The 27,885-nt window shown below is 41.9% G+C and overlaps 1 protein-coding gene across 3 annotated transcripts in view; it reads right to left on the minus strand.

Annotated features, from left to right (window-relative positions):
* Nucleotides 1-435: 435 nt before the first annotated feature.
* The window catches only part of MOGAT1 (monoacylglycerol O-acyltransferase 1), a 34,565-nt gene continuing 7,115 nt past the window's right edge, over nt 436-27,885 (minus strand). Inside the window, exons 2-6 of one of the 3 annotated variants that reach the window (XM_019445800.2) lie at nt 21,317-21,490; nt 20,779-20,983; nt 15,901-16,075; nt 14,899-15,098; nt 436-1,807 (exon numbers count right to left, since the gene is read on the minus strand). In XM_019445800.2, coding sequence (XP_019301345.1) covers nt 1,653-1,807; nt 14,899-15,098; nt 15,901-16,075; nt 20,779-20,983; nt 21,317-21,427 — 846 coding nt within the window. In that variant the 5' untranslated portion in view covers nt 21,428-21,490 and the 3' untranslated portion in view covers nt 436-1,652. Of the gene's footprint in view, nt 1,808-12,612; nt 13,183-14,898; nt 15,099-15,900; nt 16,076-20,778; nt 20,984-21,316; nt 21,496-27,885 lie in introns of those variants that run through there. The other 2 variants (XM_019445798.2, XM_053904414.1) reach the window with 2 other exon arrangements.

Here is a 27,885-nt window from a genome sequence, read left to right on the forward strand (position 1 = left end):
TGAAAGACCGACCCATGACCAGCTGGGGTGTCATTTTCTGTAAATGGTGCTCCTTTTATACTTCGTTGGTGTTGAGTAATACCAAAAAGGATTTATAGTCGAGTTTTGTGCATCTGTTAAAAATAGGTTGTGCCCTATTCCCTGCTTTGACAAAAAATTGATCTAATTTCAAGGCCATGGGTCAGTGGACTCCTGGATTGTTCAACCAGTATGAAGCCAGAGGCATGTTCATTTTTTCCTGTGTGAAATGCTTTCCTAGTCAAGACATTACCCAGCATGATTTTGTTTGGCTGATGCTGAACTCAGTCCAGGCTCCAGCCCAGGCTTCATGTTTTAAAAATTAGAGGCCTGAAGATATATTACTGGCAACTCCAAGAAGTTGCCCCCAAATACCCAGAGCAGAAGGGGTAAAGAAGCAACATATAGTAATGGAGATCATTTGGAAACTAGACATTCTTCTCATTTATTTACTGAGTACTTTACTTAACTTTTAGTGCCTAATGATCAGAAACCTCCTTTTCACTTGCATCTTATAAACTAGCCTGAGGTCTCGTCCGTTACTGGCATGAGACAATCAGACCCCGCACATTCTCTCCTTCTGAAACTGGGTCTTTTCTTAAAATAGGTTCATCCTATGGTACAGCTTTAAAAACTCTTCACCTTGGTGGGCTCATCCGTAAATATATTCACTAAACAAGTACTTATTTTGTGCCCGGCCCAGGCACTAGGGAGGTATCAGTGAACAGGGGGCACAGGGTTGCCTCTCTTCTGGACCAGACAGTTGTAACTGGACACACGACAACCAGAGAGGACGCTTTCTTTCATAGCTGGTCTTCCTCAAAGAGGCTATTTGGAAAGAAAATTCAAATCATTTCTACGACCGTGAAAACCTTTCGGAATTTCAATGTTCTATAAAGCATGTGTCCCAAAAGACCTCCTTGTCCACAGCAAATGAACATGCTCCGAAGCAAACGACAAGCATGAATGTTTCCAAGCATGAATAGAAATGAAGAGACATGCTCTCACCCACATGGGTTTTTCCAGATGGTAGATTCATCCTATTTCAAAGACCGCATAAAAATTCTGCACTATTGTATAAGAATGTGTTGGTTGACATGACCTAAAGGGATCAAATTATCTAAGCCTGAAAAGTAACATTATTCACCCAAAAATGGTCTGTTCAAGCAGAAAAAAAAAAAAAAAAAGATCTCCTCTAGCTCTGTACGGAAAATTATTTCACACATGGTCTCCTAACTGCTCCAGCTGTGGTAAACAACAGCTGTCGTACTTAGTGAAAACACTACCTTAAATTATTGTGATGTTTAGTAAAAGGGTCTAATTATTTTTTGAAGCCATCATATTTTTTTTTCTTGAGCACATGAATAATTCTAAACCTTTTCTTCACCTGCAAAATGACGGGCCCTTCCTAAACGAGGAGGATGATTAGAAGGGTCATAGTCTTCTCCACCCTTCTCCTGTAGTCACCTGCTGTATTTTTATTGCCCATGGACACTCACCAACATCTGTCACCATAAATAATATTTTCCAGTTGCACATTGGACTCCATAGCCAAAGAAGAAAATCCTTATTTAAAATATGTATTCTCCAATGGGATGTTCTCGCATCCTCTGGTGTGCCTTGTAAGCATACAGTTATTTAAAAATGAGAGTTTCGTGCTCTGGGATACCATACTTCCTCTTGTGCGCCTCAAATAATTTCTTTAGCTCCTCCATATAGGCGTGATGTAACTCCTCAATCTGTTCCGTGGTTGGGTGCAGAGTCTGATGAACGGGGATTGGACGGCCAACTACAAAAATAGAGAACGTATCAGACAGGAGAAACCAAAACCCCTCCGTCACAAACCGCTGCCTCTAAAGGACGGCTCTGGAAAGATCTGCCAATCAGAATCTGTCAGGCGCGCTCACTCCAATCCCTTGTTCGTTTTACTGGCTGCCTACGGTGGTCACACCATCCTATTCGATGACAAATAAAGAACTTTCCTTCTCAGCGATTGCTGGAGTGTTAAGTACCCTGGGGGTTTTGACTCTGAGTCAAATGAGCCACTGTGCTGACCACAGCTGTGAAGTAAGAGGACATAGCTGTGTGTGTATGTCACTAGCATTCTCCCTCTGGTACAGCTGACAGCCAGGCCACAGGACCCTATTGTGACCGATGGTGAAGTCTTGAGTCATGAGGCATCAGCTCTTTACTCTCTTTTTAATGTCATCCTAAAAAATCTGAAGAATGTATATCTTCAGAGCCAAGAATCTGTACTAGAAAACACACATCATCACAAGACTCTGTTTGTTAAGAGTAGAAAACAAAACCAACCCGAAGTCTCAGTAGAAAAATTATTAAATAAGCCACAGAACAGTCCCTCAACAGAATCCTAGGCAGCAATCTTTAAAAAAAATGAAATTATATGTGTATACACACACACACACACACACACACACTGAGGTCTAAAATGTATGAAGTGGGAAAAGAATTGTAAAATAATACAGTATGATCCCATTTATGAAAAAACATTTATATTTCCAGGTGTATTATAAGCTTTAGTGTATTAAAAAATCTAGGGGTGCCTGGTGGCTCAGTTGGTTAAGCGTCTGACTCTTGATTTTTGGCTCAGGTCATGAATTCAGTTTGTGGGTTCAAGCACCGCTTGGGATTCTCTCTCTCTCCCTCTGTCTCTGCCTCTCTAGTATTCTCTCTCTCTCTCTCTCAAAATAAATAAAAATAAACTTTAAAAGAGTCTAGAGAGAGAGACTGATAACCATTACCTCTAGGGAAGAAGGTAGAGATGGGGTAGTTTTCACTTTAACTGTATTGTAGGAATTTTCTACAATGAGAATGCAGTTGTTTTACCTGTAATTAAAAATGAACTAATTATTTTTTTAACCTGTCAACTTCTCTACATATTTCAAAAGGTGTCTAGAGTTGTCTCAGATTTTTAGAAACTACAGGATACACATGGCCTTGGCACCTGCTTTCCTGGGTCTTTCCCTGCTGCTCACTGCTCCCCCTGCTGGCCTAATGCAGCTTACTGATGCCAAGAGTTGAAAACCTACAGGATGTTCCGTGACCCGCGGCAAAGAGGTTCTTATTACCCAGGAGCAACTTGGGCATGAGCTCAAGTGGGGCCATGGGTAATAGAATGGAACTCAGAGGGGGCACAGGAGGTTTCCTTTGGTCTACCCTAAGTCATTCCGTGGTACACCCAAGGTTCAAACCCATGTCAGTAACAGGTGGTGGGTGAGTTAAGAGAAAACCAAGCAAATGTTAAGTCACAGAGAAAGAAGGAAGTAATAAAAATCAGCACAGGAGGTAAGGAGGTGCAGAGAAGGTAGTGATACACATACACATAGGACGAAATGTATTATTAAGAAGATACCTCTATCGCTTTATCTCTCTAGCTATCTACCTATCTACCTATCAATCTATCTATCATCTATCTAATGATGCAATAAGGAGACATATATAGTAGATACGTATCATATCACCTTACTGCAGTATTAATATTCTTACATTGCTAAGTTTTTAAGCAGATATAGCCTCAGGAATCTCACATACAGTTCTGATAGCCTGGATGTCAAATTTACATAGAGTAGACATCAGTCCTTTGTCATTCCACAAACTGGAACTCTCTTACCGCCGGTTGTGGTTGGAAATACGGCTGAGGAGAAGGCTAATGTGGGGTGGAAGAGGAGCTGGGGCTGCACAGAAAACACTAGACTACCAAGCGCACCGAGCTACCGAGTAACTTCCTCCCTGGCCGTAATTTTCACATGTATAGGATGAAAAAGTAGAACTCAATGATCTTGAAACTTCCTTCTAACTCTGACCTTTTTGTTTCAGGAAAAAATTAAGAAATCTGCAGGTGACTTGAGAATCTACTAGCCGTTGCCAATCTACTAGCAAATGTACGTTTTTATAGAAATAGCTTCTGTTAAGTGAAATTAATCCCAAGAGAGGTCAAGTACGTACGATTATTCGAGGTGGAAGTCGGGGGGCCGGGGACTTAGAAAGAGGCACAGGGATCTAAGAAGATGTTGTTCCCAGATTACTTTAAATAAAATTCATGAATTCTGGGGCACCCGGGTGGCTCAGTCGGTGAAGCGTCCAATGTCGGCTCAGGTCATGATCTCACGGTTCATGAGTTCAGGCCCCACATCAGGCTCTGCGCTGACAGCTCAGAGCCTGGAGCCTTCTTCGGATACTGTGTCTCCCTCCCTCTCTGCCCCACCCCTGCTTGCACTCTGTCTCTCTCTCTCAAAAATAAATTAACATTAAAAAAAATTTTAGGGGCACCTGGGTGGCTCAGTCGGTTGAGCATCCGACTTCAGCTCAGGTCATGATCTCACGGTTTATGAGCTCAGGCCCCGCATCAGGCTCTGTGCTGACAGCTCGGAGTCCGGAACCTGCTTCAGATTCTGTGTCTCCCTCTCTCTCTCTCTGCCCCTCCCCCGCTCACAGCCTGTCTCTGTCTCTCAAAAATGGATAAAAATGTTAAAAAAAAGTTTATAAAAATTTTTTTTTTTTTAATTCATGAATTCTGGGCACCTGGGTGGCTCAGTCGATTGAGCATCTGACTCTAGATTTTGGCTCAGGTCATGATCTCATGGTTGTAAGACCGAGCCCCGTGTCAGGGTCCACACTGACAGCATGGAGCCTGCTTGGGACTCTCTCTCCTTCTCTTTTTGCCCCTCCCCCACTCTCTCTCAAAAATAAACAAACATTAAAAAAAGACCCATGGATTCTGAATTATTAATCAAGTCTTATTTCCTATGAGTTTTCCTACAGATAACTTCAATCCTGTTCTTTTCTTATTCATGGTCGTTTGTATATTTCAGGTGGCTCTTCCAGAAAGCTCAAACATGCCCATAGATACTAAATTCATCATAAGACTTTCCCCTTTAAAGTGTGAGATAGACAGCTTCCTCCTTGCCTTTCTCTTGTTTATGTGTAGGGAAACTGAGGTACTGGAAATTTCAAAACTATATTAAAAAAAACAACAAAACAGATATTAAAAATATAAAGCTGGTGCCCCTGTCCCTCATTACAAAAATTGGACCGGGAAGCAAGAAATCTTTCTCAATTACTTTTTTTAAATTTTTTTAACGTTTATTTATTTTTGAGACAGAGAGAGACAGAGCATGAATGGGGGAGGGTCAGAGAGAGAGACACACACACAGAATCCGAAACAGGCTCCAGGCTCTGAGCTGGGGCTCAGACTTGCCCAACGTGGGGCTCGAACTTGCGGACTGTGAGATCATGACCTGAACTGAAGTCGGACGCTCAACTGATTGAGCCACCAGGCGCCCCCTCTCAATTACTTCTTGAGGGGTAAAGACAGAGGTGACAAAACAAAACCATGCAAATCTGAGAAGAGTCCCCAGAGCCCCGGAAGACCAGAATCCTCGGTCTCCACAAAAAAGGAGATTTTTTTATCACTCAGAGGAAGAAAATAAGTTAAGCCTATGTTAGCTGCAAACTGCCCTGTTACTCTCTTTTGACAACACAAAGGGGAAAAAAAAATGGCTGCTCTCAGACATGAAACTCCTTGCCCTGGAAAAAATCAGCCAACATCTCTCCTGGTGGTAGAGTCGGGAATCATAGCTCCTGTTCACGTTCTGGTGCTTTTTAGAGCTCGTGTGTTCCATTTCCCAGTCCCATCCAGCAATTGGAGCTGAGCTACACGCTCACGGCCTCACACAGCAAGCAGCCTTCCCTCGTTTCTATGGTGTCGTGTCGTATTGACCTCAGATGGGGAATGAGCAGCTTCACGAGCCGTTGCATAGGCAGCTGGAGAGGAGTTTGGAAATGGGCATTATTTTCTTCTCACTGAGACCAAGAGTAGGTCTTTGGCAACAAGAAATCTTTGCTGTTTTTCTTTAATTCTGAAAATTCCACAGAGTTGATCTCTCAACTGATCTCACACAGGAATTGCTCTTTCTCGGGCTGCTACACAGCTGGACCCTAGAGAAAGGCTAGGCTGTTGGCAGAGGGGGTTGGAAAGGGTCAAAATGTGGGTGCCCACGAAACCTGGGTTTATTGAAACTCTGGCTTATGGTGGAGGCTCAAATAATATGCCTGACGCGAGGAAAGAGCATGCGTGTGTGTGTGTGTGTGTGTGTGTGTGTGTGTGTGTGTGTGCTTCCATACACACACACACACACACACACACACACATACTCAAGAACATTCATTAAACACTTACTGTGTTACACTGGGCACCACACTAATCCCCTTAACATTATCTCTTTAAACCCCTACTTGACATTTAAATTTAAATTAGGCTCCCCTTCCTTTCTTTGTATTCCAGAGAATCCCTTATTGTGCTTTTTTTTTTTTTTCCTCATCCGGATATACTCAGACATGAAACATAATCCACTACTTTTGTCAAGTGGGTTCAAACCAGTTTTATTTTATTAAAGTACATTCCTTTCCCCATCTATAGCAAGAATGATACAATAAGCACCTGAGTACTCTTCTTCTAGACTCACCAGCTTTGAATGTTTTGCGCACAAGCGCGGGTACCCACGTGTGCACGCGCAGATATACATGTGTATTATTTTTATTTTTGTAGACCCATTTGAAAGTAAGTTGTAGACATCAATGGTTCGATTGTATTATCATCCCTAAACATTTGGCATGTGGTTCTTAAGTACAACAACACTGTCCTTCTTTTTTAATGTTTATTATTTATTTTTGAGAGAGAGGGAGAGAGTGAGCGGGAGGGGCAGAAAGAAAGAGGGAGACAGAGAATCCCAAAAAGGCTCTGTGCTGTCAGCACACAGCCTGATGCAGGGCTCGATCCCACAAACCGTGAGATCATCACCTGAGCTGAAATCAAGAGCCAGACGCTTCACAGACTGAACCACCCAGGCGCCTCAAGAACACTGTCCTTTTTATTTTATTTTATTTTATTTTATTTTATTTTATTTTATTTTATTTACTTATTTTTTTAAGTTTATTTATTTTTGACACAGACAGCAAGCGTGAGCTAGGGAGGGGCAGAGAGAGAGAAGAGACACAGAATCCGAAGCAGACTCCAGTCTCCGAGCTGTCAACACAGAGCCTGACGCAGAGCTCGAACTCACGAACCGTGAGATGATGACCTGGGCTGAAGTCGGACGCTTAACTGACTGGGCCACCCAGGCGCCCCAAGAACGCTGTCCTTTTTAAATACACCATTCTCATACCCAAGGCATCTAACCTCTACACAATTATTTTGTACTTAGTTTACATTCAAACTTGATGAACTGTCTCCATGATATCCTTACAGCTGATTGCCACCCCCTACCCCCCACAACCATCCATGACAGCTGCTGTGTCTTTGAGCACTCTCTCTTTTTGGTCTTTCAGGAAATTAATATTTTTGAAGAGTCTAGGCCAGTTGTTTAACACAATCTGAATGTCCCACAATCTGAATTTGTCAATTTCCTCATGATTTGATTTCGATGAACACTTCGGCAAGGACACGTACACAGAGAGATGGAAACACGTTTAATAGCGCTCAACAGTCTGGTCAGGAAGCCCCCCGGGCTGTACATCAGCCTGTAATCTCCTATTCTGGGGGTGCACAAAGTGCTTTCTCACGTACAATGTCATCTGATCCACAGAATAACCCTTGGAGAAGACAGGACAATTGTAACAGTTTCCTCTTTAGAGTTGTAAAATCTGAGGCTCAGGGAAGACAAATGAAACCACCTAAGTCCCTCTGAATCAGACCCCAAGGCCGTATCACTTGCTTCTGTACATGTGGCTGAGGCACGACAAATGGCTTCTTAATGTCCATTTTGATTTCTTTGTGTGGCTGGGGCCTGCCATCACACTGGGCCCACAATGGAAAGAAGCAATTTCTTAATGGCAATGATTATATTTTTTTCATTTTGCCATAAATATAAAAGTGAAACAGCAATCCCTATCAAAAGAGCACCAGCATTCTTCAAAGAGCTAGAACAAACAATCCTAAAATTTGTATGGAACCAGGAAAGACCCCGAATAGCCAAAGCAATCTTGAAAAAGAAAACCGAAGCAGGAGGCATCACAATCCCAGACTTCAAGCTGTATTACAATGCTGTAATCATCAAGACAGTATGGTACTGGTACAAAAACAGACACTCAGATCAATGGAACAGAATAGAAAACCCAGAAATGGACCCACGAACGTATGGCCAACCAATCTTTGACAAAGCAGGAAAGAATATCCAATGGAATAAAGACACTCTCTTCAGCAAGCGGTGCTGGGAAAACTGGACAGTGACGTGCAGAAAAATGAACCTGGACCACTTTCTTACATCATACACAAAAATAAACTCAAAATGGATGAAAGACCCAAACGTAAAACAAGAAGCCATCAAAATCCTAGAGGAGAAAGCAGGTAAAAACCCCTTTGACCTCAGCCACAGCAACTTCTTACTCAACACGTCTCTGGAGGCAAGGGAAGCCAGTAAAAATGAAGTATTGGGACCTCATCAAAATAAAAAGCTTCTGCACAGCTAAGGAAACAATCGGCAAAACTAAAAGGCAACCGACAGAATGGGAGAAGATATGTGCAAATGACGTATCAGATAAAGGGTTAGTATTCAAAATCTATAGAGAACTTATCAAACACAACACCCATAAAACAAACAATCCAGTGAAGAAATGGGCAAAAGACACGAATAGACACTTCTCCAAAGAAGACATCCAGATGTGAATAGACACACGAAAACATGCTCAACACCACTCATCACCAGGGAAAGAGAAGTCAAAAACCACAATGAGATACCACCTCACACCTATCAGAATGGCTAAAAATTAACAAGTCAGGCAACTACAGATGTTGAGGAGGATGTGGAGAAAGGGGAACAGTTTTGCACTACTGGTGGGAATGCAAACTGGTGCAGCCACTCTGGAAAACATTATGGAGGCTCCTCAAAAAATTAAAAATAGAACTACTCTATGACCCAGCAATTGCACTCTGCTAGGTATTTATCCAAGGGATACAGGTGTGCTGTTTCAAAGGGGCACATGCACCGCAATGTTTATAGCAGTGCAAACGACAATAGCCAAAGTATGAAAAGAGCCCAAATGTCCATCGACGGATGAATGGATAAAGAAGATGTGGTGTATACACGCGCGCGCGCGCACACACACACACACACACACACACACACACACACACACACAAAATGGAGTATTACTCGGCAATCAAAAAGAATGAAATCTTGCCTTTTGCAACTATGTGGATGGAACTGGAGGGTATTATGCTAAGCGAGATGAGTAAGAGAGAGACAAATATCATATGACTTCAAAGTCCTCATATGAGGACTTGAAGATACTAAGCAGATGAACATAAGGGAAGGGAAACAAAAATAATTTAAAACCAGGGAGGGGGATAAAACATAAGAGACTCTTAAATATAGAGAACAAACAGAGGGTTGCTGAAAGGGTTGTGGGAGGGGGGGATGGGCTAAATGGGGAAGGGGCATTAAGGAATGTACTCCTGAAATCACTGTTGCACTACATACTAACTAATTTGGATGCAAATTTAAAAATTAATTAATTTTTAAAAAGTGAAACAAACACTTCTATCACATCCATAATAAAATTTAGGCTGAGGAATTAATAGAACCAGAAAGTCAGGGGAAGTTATGGGGCTGGACAAGATGGGAAGGGACCCTTTCCCATGACCCTTGCAAACACAGCTGATAAGCCTCTCTGGGTATCCAGAATTCAAATAATCTAACACTGGGAGGAAGGAGGACTTTTCCTTATGGTAAATGCCAACTAATTAATATGGAAGGAATACTAGAGCTGGAAAACCACCAGTTTGCAATCATGATTGCAATAATCGATTCAGGCAAGAATTATCAATGGATAGTAAAGCCACCAAGTAAAGTCTGATGAACAGGACAATTACAGTGTCTAAGTAACACCATCCCCAGGTTACTTGTTGATGAAAAGGAAAAAGTCTTTATATTTATAAATATAAATCTAAGATACATGATATATTTACGTATGTAAACATATAAAGGTTTCTGTAGACAAATCTCTGTAATTTATCTTTATGGTAGAGAAACCTGGCAAACACCCCACTCAAGTGATCAAAGTGAGTATCACCAACAGTGGGACAAACTGACATCAACAGCTTCCTGATACACGAGGTCCTGAGGAAGACGCACCAGCATTCCTGTGGAATTCTTGCCACAGACGCGTAACTGGAATATAACCACGACGGATCATACCAACCCACAGTGAGGAACATTCTAGAAACCACTGGCCTATACTCCTCCAAATCGCTCATGTCATAAAGACAAAGGCAAGTTGAAAAATGATCCCAGCCTAAAGCAGGCTAAAGAGATGCGAAAATTCAATGCGACGTAAGATTCTGTTTGGGGGAAAAGACACGTGACCCACCCCATTCCCCAAAAAGCACAGCTAACAAGGCAACGATTCTGGCCATTGGTGAAATTTGAAATATAGGCTGTACACTGGTTAACGGTCCTTGATCAACGTTCAATTTCCTAAATTGCACTGACATCAGAGAAGAGAATCATCTTGCTCTTAAGAGACACATAGAAGCAGATGTCATGATTTCAGCTCCTATCAGAAAGTTCAGTGTTGTATTAGACCACTAGAGAGAGAAAAACTGTAGCAAAATGTTACAAGTGTGGGAGAAAGGCACACAGGAGTTCATTTTACTACTCATGAAACTTTTCTGAACCTTTGAAATTTTTCAACATAAACTTACAGAAATTAAAATCAACACATACAATGGTACATGAAATTTCCCCCTTTTTAAATGGCAAGCCTCCCTTGTCTCTTGCTTTCTTGCCCAAACATGCAACTTCCCATCATACTACGCGCACGGGCTCTACAACGTGAATTTAAAAGTAGCCTGCCTTGGGGTGCCTGGGTAGCTCAGTCGGTTGAGCGTCCGACTTCGGCTCAGGTCACGATCTCACGGTCCGTAGGTTCGAGCCCCGCGTTGGGCTCTGGGCTGATGGCTCAGAGCCTGGAGCCTGCTTCCGATTCTGTGTCTCCCTCTCTCTGTGCCCCTCCCCTGTTCATGCTTTGTCTCTCTCTGTCTCAAAAATAAATAAACGTTAAAAATTTTTTTTTTTTAAAGTAGCCTGCCTTAGGGGCGCCTGGGTGGCTCAGTCGGTTAAGCGGCCGACTTCGGCTCAGGTCATGATCTCGCAGTCTGTGAGTTCGAGCCCCGCGTCGGGCTCTGTGCTGACAGCTCAGAGCCTAGAGCCTGTTTCAGATTCTGTGTCTCCCTCTCTCTGACCCTCCCCCATTCATGCTCTGTCTCTCACTGTCTCAAAAATAAATAAACGTTAAAAAAAATTTTTTTTAAAAGTAGCCTGCCTTAAAATTTTTAACGTCTACTTGTTAGGTATTTAAAAACTTAAGAAGTATCATCAGACAGGCATAACTGAAGAACGATTTGTTTACAAATGGGTCTTGAGCTCCTACTCTGTGGGCCCTGGGAATACAGCAGGGAACAGTAAGACAAAATCCCGGCGGGCCTCCTGGAGCTCTATACTGTGGAAAGAAACAATTCCCAGGAACTGCACTCCTTTACACATTGTTCTTAAAGTCGCAACTTCTTTCAATTATCCCTCCTGATTATGATGATGCACGCGATCGTTAAATCAGTTTCTCTCCATTATTTATGTAACGAATCACGACTTTGTGAACGCTTTATTGTATTTTGATAAACCAACAACATAAAATACGTAAATTGTATACTATTTTTGAAATGTATAAAGGAAATATATGGCAGCTTCTTATATTACTTTTTTCATTTTAATTCTAGTCCTGTGTAACCTACACTGTAATATTAGTTAACCTACACTGTAACATCAGTTTCGGGTGTACAATATAATGATTGAACACTTCCATATATCGCCCGGTGCTCATCGCAGCAAGTAAACTCCTTAATCCTCATCCCCTATTTCACTCATTCCACCACCAACTTCCCTTTCGTAAGCACTGAATGACCCTCAGCAAAGAGGAAAGAGGGTTTTGATGGAGGACACAGAGAAACCTGGTGGTTTAGCAAGGTTTGGTGTAAGAAGTGCACGGAGGGTAACTGTAACCTGATGATGGCACTTTGGGTTTAATGAGAACATATTTCTTCTAAAAGGACTTAATTAGTAGGATATTAGCAGACACAGCCTTGCAGTGTTAGTAATTCTCACTAGTATTAGAGAATCGTTGACGCTGAAATGAATGCTCTAACGTCGATGAGGAAGTGAAGCCCCACAGACGTGTGGACGTGTGTAGGATGGATAATCTGAGCATCTCCAGACAGCTGTCAGTGAGAGAATTAAAGATGAAGTGATGATTGAGGATGAACTGAACTAATATTTACTGAGTCTTCATGATGCGAGGTAGAGTTAAGTTCACAAACTCTTATTTTAATCGCCTTTTTTTTTTAAACGTTTGTTTATTTTTGAGAGGGAGAGAGAGCGCACATGAGCGGGACAGGGGCAGAGAGAGAGAGAGGGGGACACAGAATCCGAAGCAGGCTCCAGGCTCTGAGCGGCCAGCACAGAGCCCGACGCGAGGCTCGAACTCACGAGCGGTGAGATCACGACCTGAGCCAAAGTCAAATGCTTGACCGACTGAGCCACCCAGGTGCCCCATTTATTTTAATTTATTTTTTTTAAATATAAACTCTTAATTAAGTAGAAGGGGAGCAGAGAGATCACAAAATAAGTTGCTGGTCTGGATGCGACCTGACCTGCCTGGGCTCTGTCAGGGAGTCAGCAAAGAAACAACTCTGGGCTTGAAGTGCATTAATTTAAAATGGAAATGCACACAGCAACTTAGGTCTCTGTTGCAATATCACATTGCATTGGGTTGATACATAGCTCTGCTTTTGTCTAAGGAATTGTCCATATTCTATCCTTACTTGGGTTATTTCAAATAAAAGTCCTTAAATGCACATGGTCTGTGCGGGTCTGGTTCACTCAAATCAGGCGGGCCTCAGTCATCTGGCTGATGATAAAATCAATCTCGTGGCGGCTGAGGTGTTATGTAAATGTTCATATTTTCAGCTTCCTTTTTTAAAAGGTTTCAAATACTGGCAGGACACTGAAGATGCTAGAGACAAGACGTGGTATTTCCGATACAATTGTTTGGGAGGTAAGCAGAAAGGATGGACTGAAGCAAGTTTCCCTTATTCTAAATGTTACAGAGAAGCACATTAGACAGGCATGAGCGAAAAACCAGAGCTCTGGTTGCTAGTCTTAACAACGAGTTCAGATCTGGTCATTTCTATCTGACCCCTGACCAAATAATTATTTGTCAGCAGAGTTAAAACTAGGCTGTGTCAAGGGATAACCACTTAAAACTAAAGTTTAACCCCATTGGGTGATAACTGTAATCATTTAATCCAACAAAGTACACTTGGCTTTCAACACTGGCAACCTATTTCATGCGTGTATGAGTTACACTTAAACTTCAGTTCCTAAAAATAATGTCTTTCCATTTTCCTTATATCCCCCCAAATGCCAACTATAGTACTTTGCACATAAGGGACCAAACCCAGCATCAGGACATAGAAAAATCATGCTCTAAAACATGTTGATTACCTGCTTAAATATATATATAAATATATATATTTATATATAATATATATTTTGCAACCTATTTATATATATATATATATATATACATATATATATATATATATTGTAACCTATTTATATATATTTATATATATAGCCAAAGAAATGTAACCAGCTTCTCTTGGAAAAAACACCAACGGCAAACTTATCTCTGTGTTACCATTACAGTAACTAATCAACAGTCTGCTAACGTTCCATGTGAGTTAAATACACAGTTAAAAATAGTGTCATGTGACTGCATGTGAGATGCAATGCTCTCAGAAACTGAAAGCGGTAAAATCCGGTTCTAAGGAAACAGACCTAAAAACATTTTGAATGGCATTTAATGGACTGTCTCTGGTGAAACTATTACTTCCTGTTTCAGATGAAGTATATACAGTTTGGTTACTTGTGCTACTAGGGTCTGGCTCTGCCCTTTCTCCTGCTGGGCGGTCCAGGTCACTTTCGATGTGAAGAGCTAATTACTCTGCTCCTCAGTCCTTCTGTCAACATGGTCTGTCACCCTCCTCCCCCATCTCAAGTCTCCCCAATATACAACTTTTTAAAAATAAGATCAGTCTATATTAGAATACATACAACTACAGTGAGTGGCCTCCCAAAATTGTTTTTGCTACAGACTGATGCCTATGTGAACTGAATATGATGAAGATATTCATTACATAGAAATCTGCATACATTAATAGACTGTGATGTAACGCATTCATCAAAGAACCGCTATGTTACGATCTGCTCGAGCAGAGAAATAGATTCATATTCAGTACTAGAAATTTTATGTCTAGGGGAGCCTGGGTGGCTCAGGCAGTTAAACGTCCGGCTCTTGATTTCGGCTCAGGTCACGATCTTGCGATTCGTAGGTTTGAGCCCTGCATCGGGCTGTGCACTGACAATACAAAGCCTGCTTGGGATTCTCTTCCTCCCTCTCTCTGCCCCTAGCCTGCTCACTCTCTCCCTCTCAAAAATAAATAAATAAAAATTAAAAAAAAAAAAAAGGAAAAAAGAAAGAAACTCTATGTCTAAATTGGATTCTCCCTGTAGTTCAATAGCAGTATTCTTGAAAGTATTCAATTCCCAAGTGAAAAATAGTCATTTCTTAGCTAAAGACGTATCATACATAAAGCTCAAATAACATCTATAGGATTCTTATTTTAGGAAGTTCTTACTTGAAGCCACTTCTCTTGCACTAACACCACAATCAATAACAGTAACGTGGCTCAAAGTTAGGTAATACTTTTATTTATTCTAACAAGCGTTTGGTCCTTGAGGTACATACCAACAGTGTGGATCGGTTTCCTGTATGGCATCAGGCCAAAATTGTATTGAAAAATCCCTCTGGCATGGAAAAGAGGCAAAGCAAACCCCATGATCTTCTGTAGCCTCTCTTGCACGGTTCGAAGCCATGAGCCTTCAGGGTTGTTAACTTGTTTAAACAGCTCATTTTCTCCAAAAGAAAACACTGGGACCAAGGAGGCACTACAAATAACAAAGGGGAAGAGTACAAATTTTCAATGGAAGGGATTTAAGTATTTTATTCTGTCCAGCTGGCTTTTGCAACCTATTCCTGACAATTTTTCAATGTTCCTCTGCCTCCCTATCCTGCTAATTTCATGTTCCACACCATGAAACTTATACTTGAAATCGTTTGAGAAGGGACTTCAGCAGCCTAGCAATTTACAGAAGTTTATTCGAGAGCCAATCAAGGCTCCAGGAAACTTCTTTTCCACCTATAGTTTGGGCCATGGTTCATTTGTTCATTTGACTGGAAATCTGTACCGTGAATATAAAATTTTGTACCTTTTTTGTTTGCTTTGTTTTGCAAGGTGAGTGTAGGTGCTGGATGCCGTGACACTGAACTACCTCACTGTGAAGGTTGTAATCCATTCGCCACGAACACCAACATCTACTTTTACTGTCAGGTTAACTAAGAGGAGGTCTTCCTTTAAGGACAAGAAACAATACTTTATTTCTCTGTGTTCATTTAATAATGTCTTAATTTCTAGGGGCACCGGGGTGGCTCACTCGGTTGAGCGTCCGACTTCGGCTCAGGTCATGATCTCACAGTTCTTGAGTCGAGCCCCACGTTGGGCTTTGTGCTGACAGATCAGAGCTGGAGCCTGCTTCGGATTCTGTGTCTCCCTCTCTCTCTCTCTGCCCTTCCCCCACTCACACCATGTCTGTTTCTCCAAAATTAATAAACATTAAAAAAAAATTTTTTTTTTTTTAAATAATGTCTTAACTTCTCTGACCCAGGTACCTGAAATGAGAAACTACTTACCCATGGGTCAAAGCAATTTTAACAAATCCTTTCCGCTGGCGGATGAACAGAGTGAATTTTCCAGGATGGGCATCCAGCGATTCTTCCGCGCCCCCAAGAACTATGACTGAAATGTTTCCGCCTCCCTCCTTGCTCAGCACATGGGACACACTCTTCTTAGAAACTGAGACTGGCCCTTAGTGAATAAAACAAAGAGGGTAAGTACTTATTGTGTTTTAAAAATGAAAGCATTTTGGGGCGCCTGGGTGGCTCAGTCGGTTGGGCGTCCGACTTCGGCTCAGGTCGCAATCTTGCGCTCCGTGAGTTCGAGCCCCGCGTTGGGCTCTGTGCTGACAGCTCAGAGCCTGGAGCCTGTTTTGGATTCTGTGTCTCCCTCTCTCTCTGACCTTCCCCCATTCATGCTCTGTCTCTCTCTGTCTCAAAAATGAATAAACATTAAAAAAAAAATTAAAAAAAAAAAAGAAAGCATTTTTATCATAATATTCTGTGGCATCTGCGAACACTTAACAAAATTCCCTACCCTGCTTACATATGGAACAACTTGTAGTTTATAATTTTGACACAGCCAGATCTTGGGTAATGTATTCCATTAATTAGATCTAACGTTTTGGCAGGTGATGGGCTGTATCTTTAAAATGTCACTTGTTATCAGGACGCCTGGGTGGCTCAGTCAGTTAGGTGTCCGATTCGGCTCAGGTCATGATCTCACCATTTGTGGGTTCGAGCCCCGTGTCGGGCTCTGTGCTGACAGCTCGGAACCCGGAGCCTGCTTCGGATTCTGTGTCTCCCTCTCTCTCTGCCCCTCGCCCACTCACACTGTCTCTCAAAAACAAATAAACATTAAAATTTTATCAAAAAAATTATTTTAACATGTCACTTGTTAAATCTACCACTTATTTGGATAGGTTGTGCACTGCTCAATTCTATGGACTCTATTCATACTGCATTATAAGTAAAAGGGCCCCCTGCAATTGTTCAGTCATAACCTGCATGGCTGTATTTGGTGGCCTTGATCAGTAGCCTGCTGAATCCTGGCTCAGAACCAAAAAGCATATCCTTCTCAAGAGGCTGCAACAGATCTTCTGAACACACAAGGGCCTGTTGTCAGATATTCTACATGGATTCTTGTTTCCCAAACTTACGTTTATATTGTAAATGGTTTTAAAAGTTCAGATGTTTAACAAATAACCAGATCTTTACATGGTTCCAAAATGCCTAGTCTGACTTTGGTAAACTGTTTACTTAAGACCGTGATATAATTGTTCGGTCTTTGTACCAGGCTTTCCCACATAAAAATAACTTTAAAGATTCCTTTTCAGATTTTGAATGTACTATGTCCTCTTGGAGGAAAACATCATGAACTCTTACAGGAAAAGAAAAAAGAGGAAAACACAAGCCATTCATGACCTGTATTTCAGAGATAATTCCTTTTTAATGTCTTATTGTTTCCTCCCATTCTTGGCTTTATCCATTGTTTTTGGTCATAAAAGAGTATGTCGGACACGTTTTATTAAGACACAACACACCTCATCTCTCAAAGGAAAATTATATGCTTATTTTTCTGTGAGCTCCTATTACTGGGGGAATATAGAATAATGCAGGATTCTGAGTGACCAACCACTTTCTTAAGAGAAGAGGCAGGAGCCTGGGTGGCTCAGTCAGTTAAGCAAGCGTCCGACTCTTGATTTCGGCTCAGATCGTGATCTCACGGTTGTCGGATGGAGTCCCGTACCGGGCTCTGTGCTGAGCATAGAGCCTGCTTGGGACTCTCTCTCTCCCTCTATGCCCCTCTCCCACTTGTGCTTGCTTGCTCTCTCTCTCAAAATAAATGAATCAATAAAGATTAAAAAAAGAGACAAAGAGAGGAAAGGCAGAGAGTGGTGGGTTAGAGGGCAAAGAACCCTGAGCCTCAATGGGTTTGAACTTCCTCTGAGTTCAAGGCACGGCCATTCTGCCCCATGTGCCCTGAGTGGAAACTGGAGGCATAGCTTCCGGGCCTTTTAGATTTCCAGATACCGACTCTCCTCCGGGCACTTCTCAGTGTCCCTTTCTAGGCTCCCTTTACAGGATCTCTGTAACTGCTGCTATGTCTTAGGGCTCTAAGACCTGAATATTTGTATCCCTCCAAAATTTCTATAAACCCTAATCCCCAATAGAATGGTATTAAGAAGTAGGACCTCTGGCAAGAATAAAAGAATGAGGTCATGAGAATGCAGCCCCAAGATGAGAGCGGTGTTCTTATCAAAAGAGGAAGAGAGAGGGGTTATGTTATGTGAAGACATAACAAGATGGCTGGCTGTGTGCAAGCCAGCAATGGGGCTCTCACCAGACACTGGATCTGCCAGTGCCTTGATCTTGGACATCCAGCCTCCAGAACAGTGAACAATAAACGTCTATCATTTCAGCCACCCAGTCTATGGTATTTCGTTACAGCAGGTTGATCTACGACAGTCTCCTTCCTCGTTTCTAACACCTTTTAACGTTATCTATATACATGGATTCAACTACCACTTACAATTGCTGAGTTCTCCCAAACGTTATCTCCTGGGACATCTTCCTCCTGAGGCCCTACACCCACACTTCCAATGGCCCAGTGGACATTTCTACCTTGACAACTCAAAGACACCTCGGGTTCCATGTTGCCAAACCCAGTGTGCTGTATTCTTCCTCAAGGTTGTCCTTCTGGCAACATTTCCTCTCAGGGGGAATGGGCATCATCTATTCTGTCACCCAAGTCAAAAGTAGGCTCCTCCCATGTATATTCCCCCTTCTTAGCAATCTTGTTGACACATCAGTCATTCCTTCATTCAGAACACGTACTGAGCACCTGCTACAAGGCAGAGACTGAGCTAGAGGCCGATGATATGATGACATATACATCGCTCGCTACCTTCACGAGCCCGCAGCAATCAATAAGTCTCGGTGAATCTATCGGCTGCTTTTCCTACTGACCTCCTCTGTGTAGTATATAAGGCTGTTGTGAGCTGATCTCTGCTACTTGCCCAGCCTTACTCGGTACACAGGAAGGAACAGGAGTCTCGAAACACGGAATGTGTCCCGCCTGACACCTGGTAAGTACAGACTCATGAAAATGGACCAAGAGGAATGGTTTGGAGGCGGGACCTACAGGGACTTACAGCGACAGAAACCTATTGGGTAAGAGCAAAACAGGCACTGGTCAGCAAAGGACCTCTGAAACCCTACTGGTTCTTTATTACCGGGGGTTCAGTACACATGTCCGTCTGTCTCTCATGCCCAGACGGACGGCTGCCAAGGCAGGCGCAGAGTAGAAGGGGCTGTCCTAGGAAGCCGGTTCCAGGAAAAATCAAGAACTCTCTAAACTTCAAGACAAGGACACCCTAGAGCTTCAAGTGTGGATATTTTTATTTAGCCTTTAGGAGATCTCAGGTCATAGGAAAAAGGAAAAGATCTCATAATGTCATAAGCCTGAGTGAACAGACAAGTTTAATCTCAAATGCCGGCTCGAGTAAATGGCAGTGACTGTGAGGGCACTACTTGGAGAAAGACTCTCAGGTTGATTAGATGTATCTGCCATGGCCACGGAGAGGGGTGTATCTACATCTCTGGTGCCATGAATTGCCACACCTGCTCTCAGTTATGCCACTCAAACGCACTTGTGGCTTGGAACCACAACTGTGTCCTGTAAATACATTTCTGTGCTTTTTTTTTTTTTGGCAATTCAAAAAATTTCCCTTTTTTTCCTTTTATAAAACGAACCCAATCAGTGTCTCCAAAACAGGGAAGAGATGGGATTTTTTTTTTTTTTTTTTTTTTTTTGCCTCTATGGTAGTTTGGAGGTTTGGTGCGCCCTCTAGAGGCCAAATACAGTGGCAGCCCAGACTGAACAGAGAGCCCAGGGCTTTGCGGGTGAAGGTCCGTAGACAGAACCCAAAAACCCAGCCAGGGATTCTGATCCTCCGGTGCTTAGTGATTTCTTATCAGGTATATAATGACAACAGAGATTTGAGAAATTAATAGGACGTAATGAAAACCTGGAAGACCCTGGAAAATTCTGTCTCTGAATATGCCACTTATTGATCCTGAAATTGTAAGTGTTCACATAGAGACTATCTGCTTTTCTTTCTATCTAAGAAATGCAAGACAGTAAAGTTAGCCTACACAGCGACCATAAACATAAAGCGCTTTGTGAGTTACTGTAGTTCATGTGGAGTGAATAAGCTGGTCCAGTCAGAAAACCAAACAAACTGAACCCTTCAAATTACAGTGAGAGCTGTAAACACAAGCTTAGCCTCTGTGCACATTAATATAGTGTGTCCAGCATTCCAGTTAAATTGTATTCTTGGAATTGGTAGAATTATGGTTTCATTAATCAAAGAGTTTTCCCCTAGTTCAGAGTAGCAGAGTAGAATGAACTCATTCCTGAGCCAAATGATATTTAATCCGGGAAGAAAAAGGCAGATTAAGTATGCTTACTTTACATACTGCCATTGCTTCAAGACATATTGGAGCACATTTTCCATCTCTAATGTTTATAAAAACATGCAAAGTGCCTCTCCAAAAGCACCGTCTATCACTTGGTTGACCCGAGATTCTTTCTTCCACATCTCAATACACAAAATGCACTCATCAATTTATTCATTGAATTAACATCTATTGAACTTTCCTATATCCCAGGCACGAGGCTAGACACTAGGTGTGTTAAAAAAGACACAGTCTGTGTCTTCCTGGGACTTTCAGTCCAGTGGCAAGAATCATCCAAGCAGCATGTGAAGTGTCAGAAAGGGAAAAAAGCAAAGGGTTTTACTACAAAACTGTAAACCTGTGTTTGGGAGGGAACGTTCTGTGTGGTCCTGCCACCCTAGAACATGGTAGAAATAGTGATCTGCCTTCACTTACCACTACTCATCAGATATTCTCGAAAGAGAGGACACCGGAACCAAAATGGGAGCACGTGGAGATATGCAGTGAATCCAGGAAACAGCTGTTCGAAGTCCGAATAATTCGTACAAAAATTTCCAAAGGCTCCAGCAACGAGCACTCCATGGGGATGAAACCCAAATATGTAGTTGTGGCTTGGATCCAAATCCCAAGTTTTGATGAGCTACAGTACGTATTGAGGTTAAAAAAAAAAAAAAAGTTCCCTGATCAGTTTCCAATAAGAAACAAAGAAACCCCCTCATGATTAGTTCCTCTGTCAAAAGGAAATAGAGAACATGACTCATGTAGTTCTCTGGGTTAGTGATGTTTCCCAATTTTTAAACTATTTCCTAAGCCCAGGGCCCCTCACACACAGCCTTCCAGATCCCGTTTAGTCTGGGCTGATCTGCTGGCTTTCTCCCTCTGAAAAGGGAAAAGCTTAAACTGTGTGTGATAAAAGCAAATTTCCATTCTTCTCCCAACTCAAAATAGTACTACACAAAACAATTCTACTCACATGAATCGGAAAATAGTCCTTAAAATACCTCCACACGGTCCAGCTTCTGACCCAGTTGGATCTCCTGCCCCCCTGCTCTGGGGTACGCCAGTCAAAGTAAAGCCATGTCATATAAGGGACATAGAGGAACCAATAGTTGTGTATGATCAGTATCACAATGATCCCAATGCACACCTGTGCTGTAAGAAAGGGAAAGACCTCAGGAGTCAGGGTCAGTTAGCATCTGCTCACTGTACCGTATCATCATCGGCCCACGGCAGGGGGATTGAACACACACAGAGTGTGTTAAACTGAGCCTCATTTCGGGGCGCCTACATGGCTCAGTCAGTTGAGCATCCAACCCTTGATTTCGGCTCAGGTCATGATCCCAGAATCATGGGATCGAGCCCTACATCGGGCTCTGCCTCTTTCCCCTGCTCACACGCACTCTCTCTCTAAAAAGACAAAAACAAAAAAACCCTGAGCCTCAGTTCAAGTGAGGTAATATAACAAGACAGCAGATGATAGAGTATTATTTAACATTTATTGGATGTTTACTATATGCCAAGTATTGTACTATGTACTTTGCCAAAATATTTTCATTTAATATTTACATAGCTACAGTATCAATGAAGCGGCTAGAGTATGCTTAATGTCCTTTTCATAGAAAACAGAGGTGTAGAGAGGTTAAATGAATTGCCCAAGTCCCACAGAATGGAAGCGGTTGATCTAAATTCATAGCCCACTCTTGGGGCACCTGGGTGACTCAGTCGGTTGGGGCTCCAACTTCAGCTCAGATCAGGGTCTCAGGGTCCGTGAGTTCAAGCCCCCCATCGGGCTCTGTGCTGACAGCTCAGAGCCTGGAGCCTGCTTCGGATTTCTGTGTCTCCCTCTCTCTCTGCCCCTTCCCCACTCACAGTCTCTCTCTCGCTCAAAAAATACACATTAAATTAATTAATTAATTCATTAATTCACAGTCCACTCTCAAAGTCTATGGTCTACACCACCTCCCTGGCACGATATATGGAGGAATCAGGGCTGAAAGGATGCAGAAGAGTTCCTACTACAGGTGTCTACCTTGCTTAAGCAGCCATTATTTATGTGCCCACAAAGAGAGAACATTCCATCGACAAACTCTGTTTTCAGGAACTCTGTTGCGAGAGTCAGAGGTGGTATAGGAGGAACTCCTGACATCTTCCTTTACCTATCACTACTTGCAACGTTTCACAACGACAAAGCAAAACCCAAATGGTTTACACACCTCGTGACACAGCTTCAAAATATGTGAAGCAAGGACAGACAAAACTCGACCTAAGTCAGTGACAAGACTGTTTGCCTTAAAGTAATACATTAAGCTAAGACAGTTCATGTGCGTGCTATCATACTAAAAAAATATTTATAGAAAGAGAAATACATTAATGAGAAAGGGAGAGGGGAGCACAAAGTCATAAAGCTCGACACAAGAAATGCCAGCAATTACCATTACTTTAGGAAGTGTCCTTGCCTCTTTCTTTCTGTTATGTGCTATACTCTCTGTTCTAGAGCCGACTTCAGTCCCCCAAACTCCTGTCTACTCTGTCAGCTTTGCTACAGTTTTGTTCCCAAACGATCATGATCGGATTCACAGCACCTTGAACTATGACAGTTTGCTAGATACAATTTGTCTGTTTGTTTGCCTGTTTTGGCTAAAAACAGAACAAGTATTTATATTTCTGGAGATATATAAATCCATACATATCCCAGCATAGATTTATGCTAAATGGACCCCAATAAGAGAACTGACCTGCTTTCTCCAGGGTAAGGTTTGTTTACGAAAAGGTGCATGAAAAGTTAAGGAAGTATGTGCCCTCTAACCCTCCGTGGGGTGTTTTGTCACATTTTGGAACAGCCAGCGAAGTTTCCATGACTCTGGGGGCACAGCCAAAAGGGTGTCCTTTGCTCTCACTCCTACCAGGATCATTTCATCTTGCTTCACCTGCTTGCCTCTACCCAGGTCTGAGTGCTGACAATTTACCACTGTTGGTTAATCTTCTCTTTATTTTACTAAAATGTGTAAAAAAAAAAAGTGTACAAGAAAACTTAGGTAGATCTCATTACTCTGTACTCTATGGTAGATCAGGTGAGCTAAGACAGACAGGGAAGGGACAGAACAGTTCATGAGGGGTGACCATCTCCCACAGGCAGTGTCATTTTCTCCTCCTCACAACCCTCAAGGTACACATTACTGTACCCAGTTTGCAGTCGTGGAAACTGAGGCTTAAGGATTTTGAGGGTCCAAAGGATTTGAACCTAGATCTGCCTAAATTTTTAAACCCCCCCACTTTTTTTTTTTTAACAAAACCAAACTATTCTTAGCTTATGGCAATGGCACCATAAACTTACAAGTACTTATTACAAGCGGATAAGCAGGCTCATAGGCATAAAAAATCAGGTAAATGGGAGGTTCTGTTTTCCTTACTATAATGATGGAGGGACTGAGACCAAAAGCATACTGACTCAATTTGAACCACAGAGGGAGTCAAGAGCAGGTCCAGAAATAAAATCCCCCGGCCATTAATTCAGTGTTTCACTAACCCAACCACATACGCACTAATTGAATACATATTGCATATGTCTTTAACAGCCACTAGATGTTCTGCACGTACGATGGTTAAGACACGGATCTGGAATCTGAGTGCTTATGTTGGAATCTGCCACCGACTAGCTGCCGAACAGGGGGCGAAGTTCTTTCGCTCCTTGAGCCTCAATTCCTTTACCTGTGAGATGGGCTAATACCAGCACCTGCCTCCACGGACCGTGGGGAAGGAGACGCAGAGAGGCCACCGTGCCTGGCACCGAGCAAGCACTTGACAATGGGAGCCATCGTTATGGTAACTGTGTTCACTATTACACGCTTGGAGAACACAAAAAATAAAAGCAGATAAAATACTGCTCATGTTCCTGTCACTCCACAGCAAGTACTGTTCAAATTTTTCCTTGTGGCCTTTTCTGTTCCTAGGAACAGGTTATGTGTCCTAAACATGGTTGATCACATTTTTTTTTTTATTTCTGTATTTTATCGCTTATGATTATCTCACGTTAGCTGTTTTATAACACCGATGTGGCCTTAAAACCTTCATAAATGGTATTTTTGAGAAGTGATGAACATTCCATTGAATGTCAATACTACGTCAACCATTCTTCTCTTTTTGAAAATGTGGGCTTCTAACAAATTTTCTCTATACACATAATCTGGCATCACATTTCCCCACATTTTAATTTACTTCCATAGGACAATTAGTAAAACACTACACCGCTGAGCAGAAACGCCTTTGTCACTTGATATACTTTGAGAGCTTACGATCCAAAGGAGCTGTCCTAATTTAAACCCCCCCCCCCACTCCACACATGGCACACATTCTTTAATATTTCGTATCACAAACAGCACCAAAATAGCTTTTTAAATCCCATGATCCTAAATTAGACTGAAAGAAGAAAACACTAAGAAAACTAGGTGACTGGATCACCTCTATTTTCTATTTTTATCTCATTAAGCGATCCAACGTAACATGATTCTTCCGAATTGGAGGTCAAAGAGAAAAGATACAAAAGTCTACTCCAACCCATGGTGCAGTTCTCAAAACTGAGGTTGATGTCTCTTAAAACTGCCTTGATCCACATTCCAAGTTGCACGGGAGGCCTGAACTTCAGCTGCTTTGACTGGGGTGCAGGCTGTACAAGCCAGCCTCTGTCGTTCGTACTCTTTTATGATTTCATTCCCATAGATTCTACTTCCTCTATATCATTAAGAAGCTTCCCCCCCTTCACTTTTTTTCCTGAGGTGAAATTCACATTAATGTAAATCAACCACTTTAAGGAAATTAATCCAGGGACACTTAGCACATTCACGATGTTGTGCAACTACCAATTCCACCGAGTTGCAAAATACTTAGATCACCCGAAAATAAAGCCCTGAACCCATTAGGCAGTTATTCCCCATTTCCTTCTCCTCTGCCCCTGGCAACCACCAATGTACATTCTATTTCTGTGGATTTACCTACTCAGGATATTTCATAAAAATGGAATGATCCAATATGCAACCTTCTGTAGACTTTCACTTAACATCAAGTTTTTGAGGCTCGTCCATCCTGAAACATGTATCAGGACTTCATTCCTTTTTAGGACTGAATAATATTCCCATATATAGGGATATATCATAATTCGTTTATCCATTCATCTGTTCAACATTCATCATCCAAGGGCTAAAATTAACAACTCAGACAACAGATGTTGGCGAGGATGCAGAGAAAGAGGAACCCTTTGGCACTGTTGGTGGGAATGCAAACTGGTACAGCCACTATGGAAAACAGTATGGAGGTTCCTCAAAAAGTTAAAAATAGAACTACCCTACGACCCAGCAATTGTACTACTAGGCATTTATCCAAGGAATACAGGTGTGCTGTTTCAAAGGAGCACATGCAGTCCAACGTTTATTAGAGCAGCACTATCGACAATAACCAAAGTATGGAAAGAGCCCAATGGCCATCAATGGATGAATGGATAAAGAACATGTGGTATATATATATACAATGGAGTATTACTCTGCAATCAAAAAGAATGAAATCTTGCCATGCGCAAGTACATGAATGGAACTGGAGAGTATTATGCTAAGCCAAATTAGTCAAAGAAAGACAAATATCATATGACTTCGCTCATATGAGGACTTTAAGAGACAAAACAGATGAACATAAGGGAAGGGAAGCAAAAATAATATAAAAACAGGGAGGGGGACAAAACATAAGAGACTCTTAGAGAACAAACTAAGGGTTGCTGAAGGGGCTGTGGGTCAGGGGATGGGCTAAATGGGCAAGGAGCATTAAGGAAGACACTTGTTGGGATGAACACTGGGTGTTATATGTAGGGGCCACATCACTGGATTCTACTCCTGAAATCATTACTGCACGGTACACTAACTAACTTGGATGTAAATTTTTAAAAAATAAATAAATAAATTTTTTCACTTCCTAAAAAAAAGGAAAGAAAAGAAAAGAAATCAAGATAGGTACACCAGATACAATGGTACATTGCAGTCTAAATGAAAACAAAATCTCATTTGTAGTAAATGTAAAAGAAAAAGAAAAAGAAAAAGAAAAAGAAAAAGAAAACATTCATCATTCAACATCTGGGTTGTTTCCACCTTTTGGCTCCCGTGAAGAGGGCTGCAATGTCCTACCCGCTTCAAGAGGATTAAACATCAGAAACAAATAAGACTCAGTCAAAATGTGTGGCGTGGTCATTAAATTCAGCATCACCGATAAAGGGACAAAATGGCATGATGCCTCTTGATGGGATTTGATGGGAAATACACCCCATCACCTTTGCCGGCTTTTTGCCAAAAATGCTGAACCTGACTCCAATCGTAAGAACATAATTAGGCAATTCCAGACTTTGGGACATTCTAGAAGATAATTACTGGGGGCTGTTTAGAAAATATCAATGTTACAAAAGGCTGCCTTCTCTGCAGCATTTAGCAATGATCTTCCTATGCTACCCCTGCCCCCCACATTTCTGACTCCAGTGGACTCACCTGTGCCTCCATCAGGGCACTGTACAATGTCTCATCCAGGGCCAATGCTCCAACAGTGGTAGCCAAATTTGATAAATCAGTGAATCCTAAAAACGTGCTTTGTCTATAGGCACTTCTTCAAAGACCTGACGTACATCAATTCCTTTACATTCTAGGTTTAACTTTATCAGTTTTTCAACATTTAAGAAAGTAATATTTGTAACATGGAAAAATAACTGGTTAATGAAACATACAGATACCACGAAAAGCGTAAAGAATAGTGATGGTGTATAGGAAACACTCAACAAATGCTATTAGCCACCACTGACCGCTTGGGACCTTCAGAAACACCAATGTCACAGGGCTCAATCCAAAATGCTAGTTGGTTTGCTCTCCAGCGCATATATTACTTCAGTAAAAATAAATCTATAAAAGGTAAACAGCAAGAGAAAATATGCCAAAATATTAACAGAGAATCTCAAACAGGCTCCATGCTTGGCACGGAGCCCGACATGGGACTCGATCCCACAACCCTGGGATCATGACCTGAGCTGAAATCAAGAGTCGGACCCTCAACCAACTGAGCCACCCAGGCACCCCAAAAGATTATTAAAAAAAAAAAAAAAAGAAATATAGGGGCGCCTGGGTGGCTCAGTCGGTTGAGCATCCGACTTCAGCTCAGGTCATGATCTCGCGGTCCGTGAGTTCAAGCCCCACGTCAGGCTCTGTGCTGACAGCTCAGAGCCTGGGGCCTGCTTCAGATTCTGTGTCCCGCCCTCTCTCTCCACCCCACCCCTGCTTGTGCTCTGTCTCTTTCAAAAATGAATAAACATAAAAAAAAGTTAAAAAAAAAAAGAAATAAAACGGCTCCACTAGAAAGAAAAGAAAAAAAAAAACTACACAAAACTGAAGAACAAATCTACTTAAGTAACAAAAGTCTCATCTTGAACATGATTCTATTAAATTTCCATGAGCAAACAGCATCAGAAAAATATTACAAAAACTATTGAGGTTTGTTTACTTGGATTTTAATAGTGACCAATAT

This window comes from Panthera pardus, unplaced genomic scaffold (genome assembly GCF_024362965.1).
Source record: "Panthera pardus isolate Hobbes unplaced genomic scaffold, ASM2436296v1 HiC_scaffold_10, whole genome shotgun sequence".
Classification (NCBI taxonomy): domain Eukaryota; kingdom Metazoa; phylum Chordata; class Mammalia; order Carnivora; family Felidae; genus Panthera; species Panthera pardus.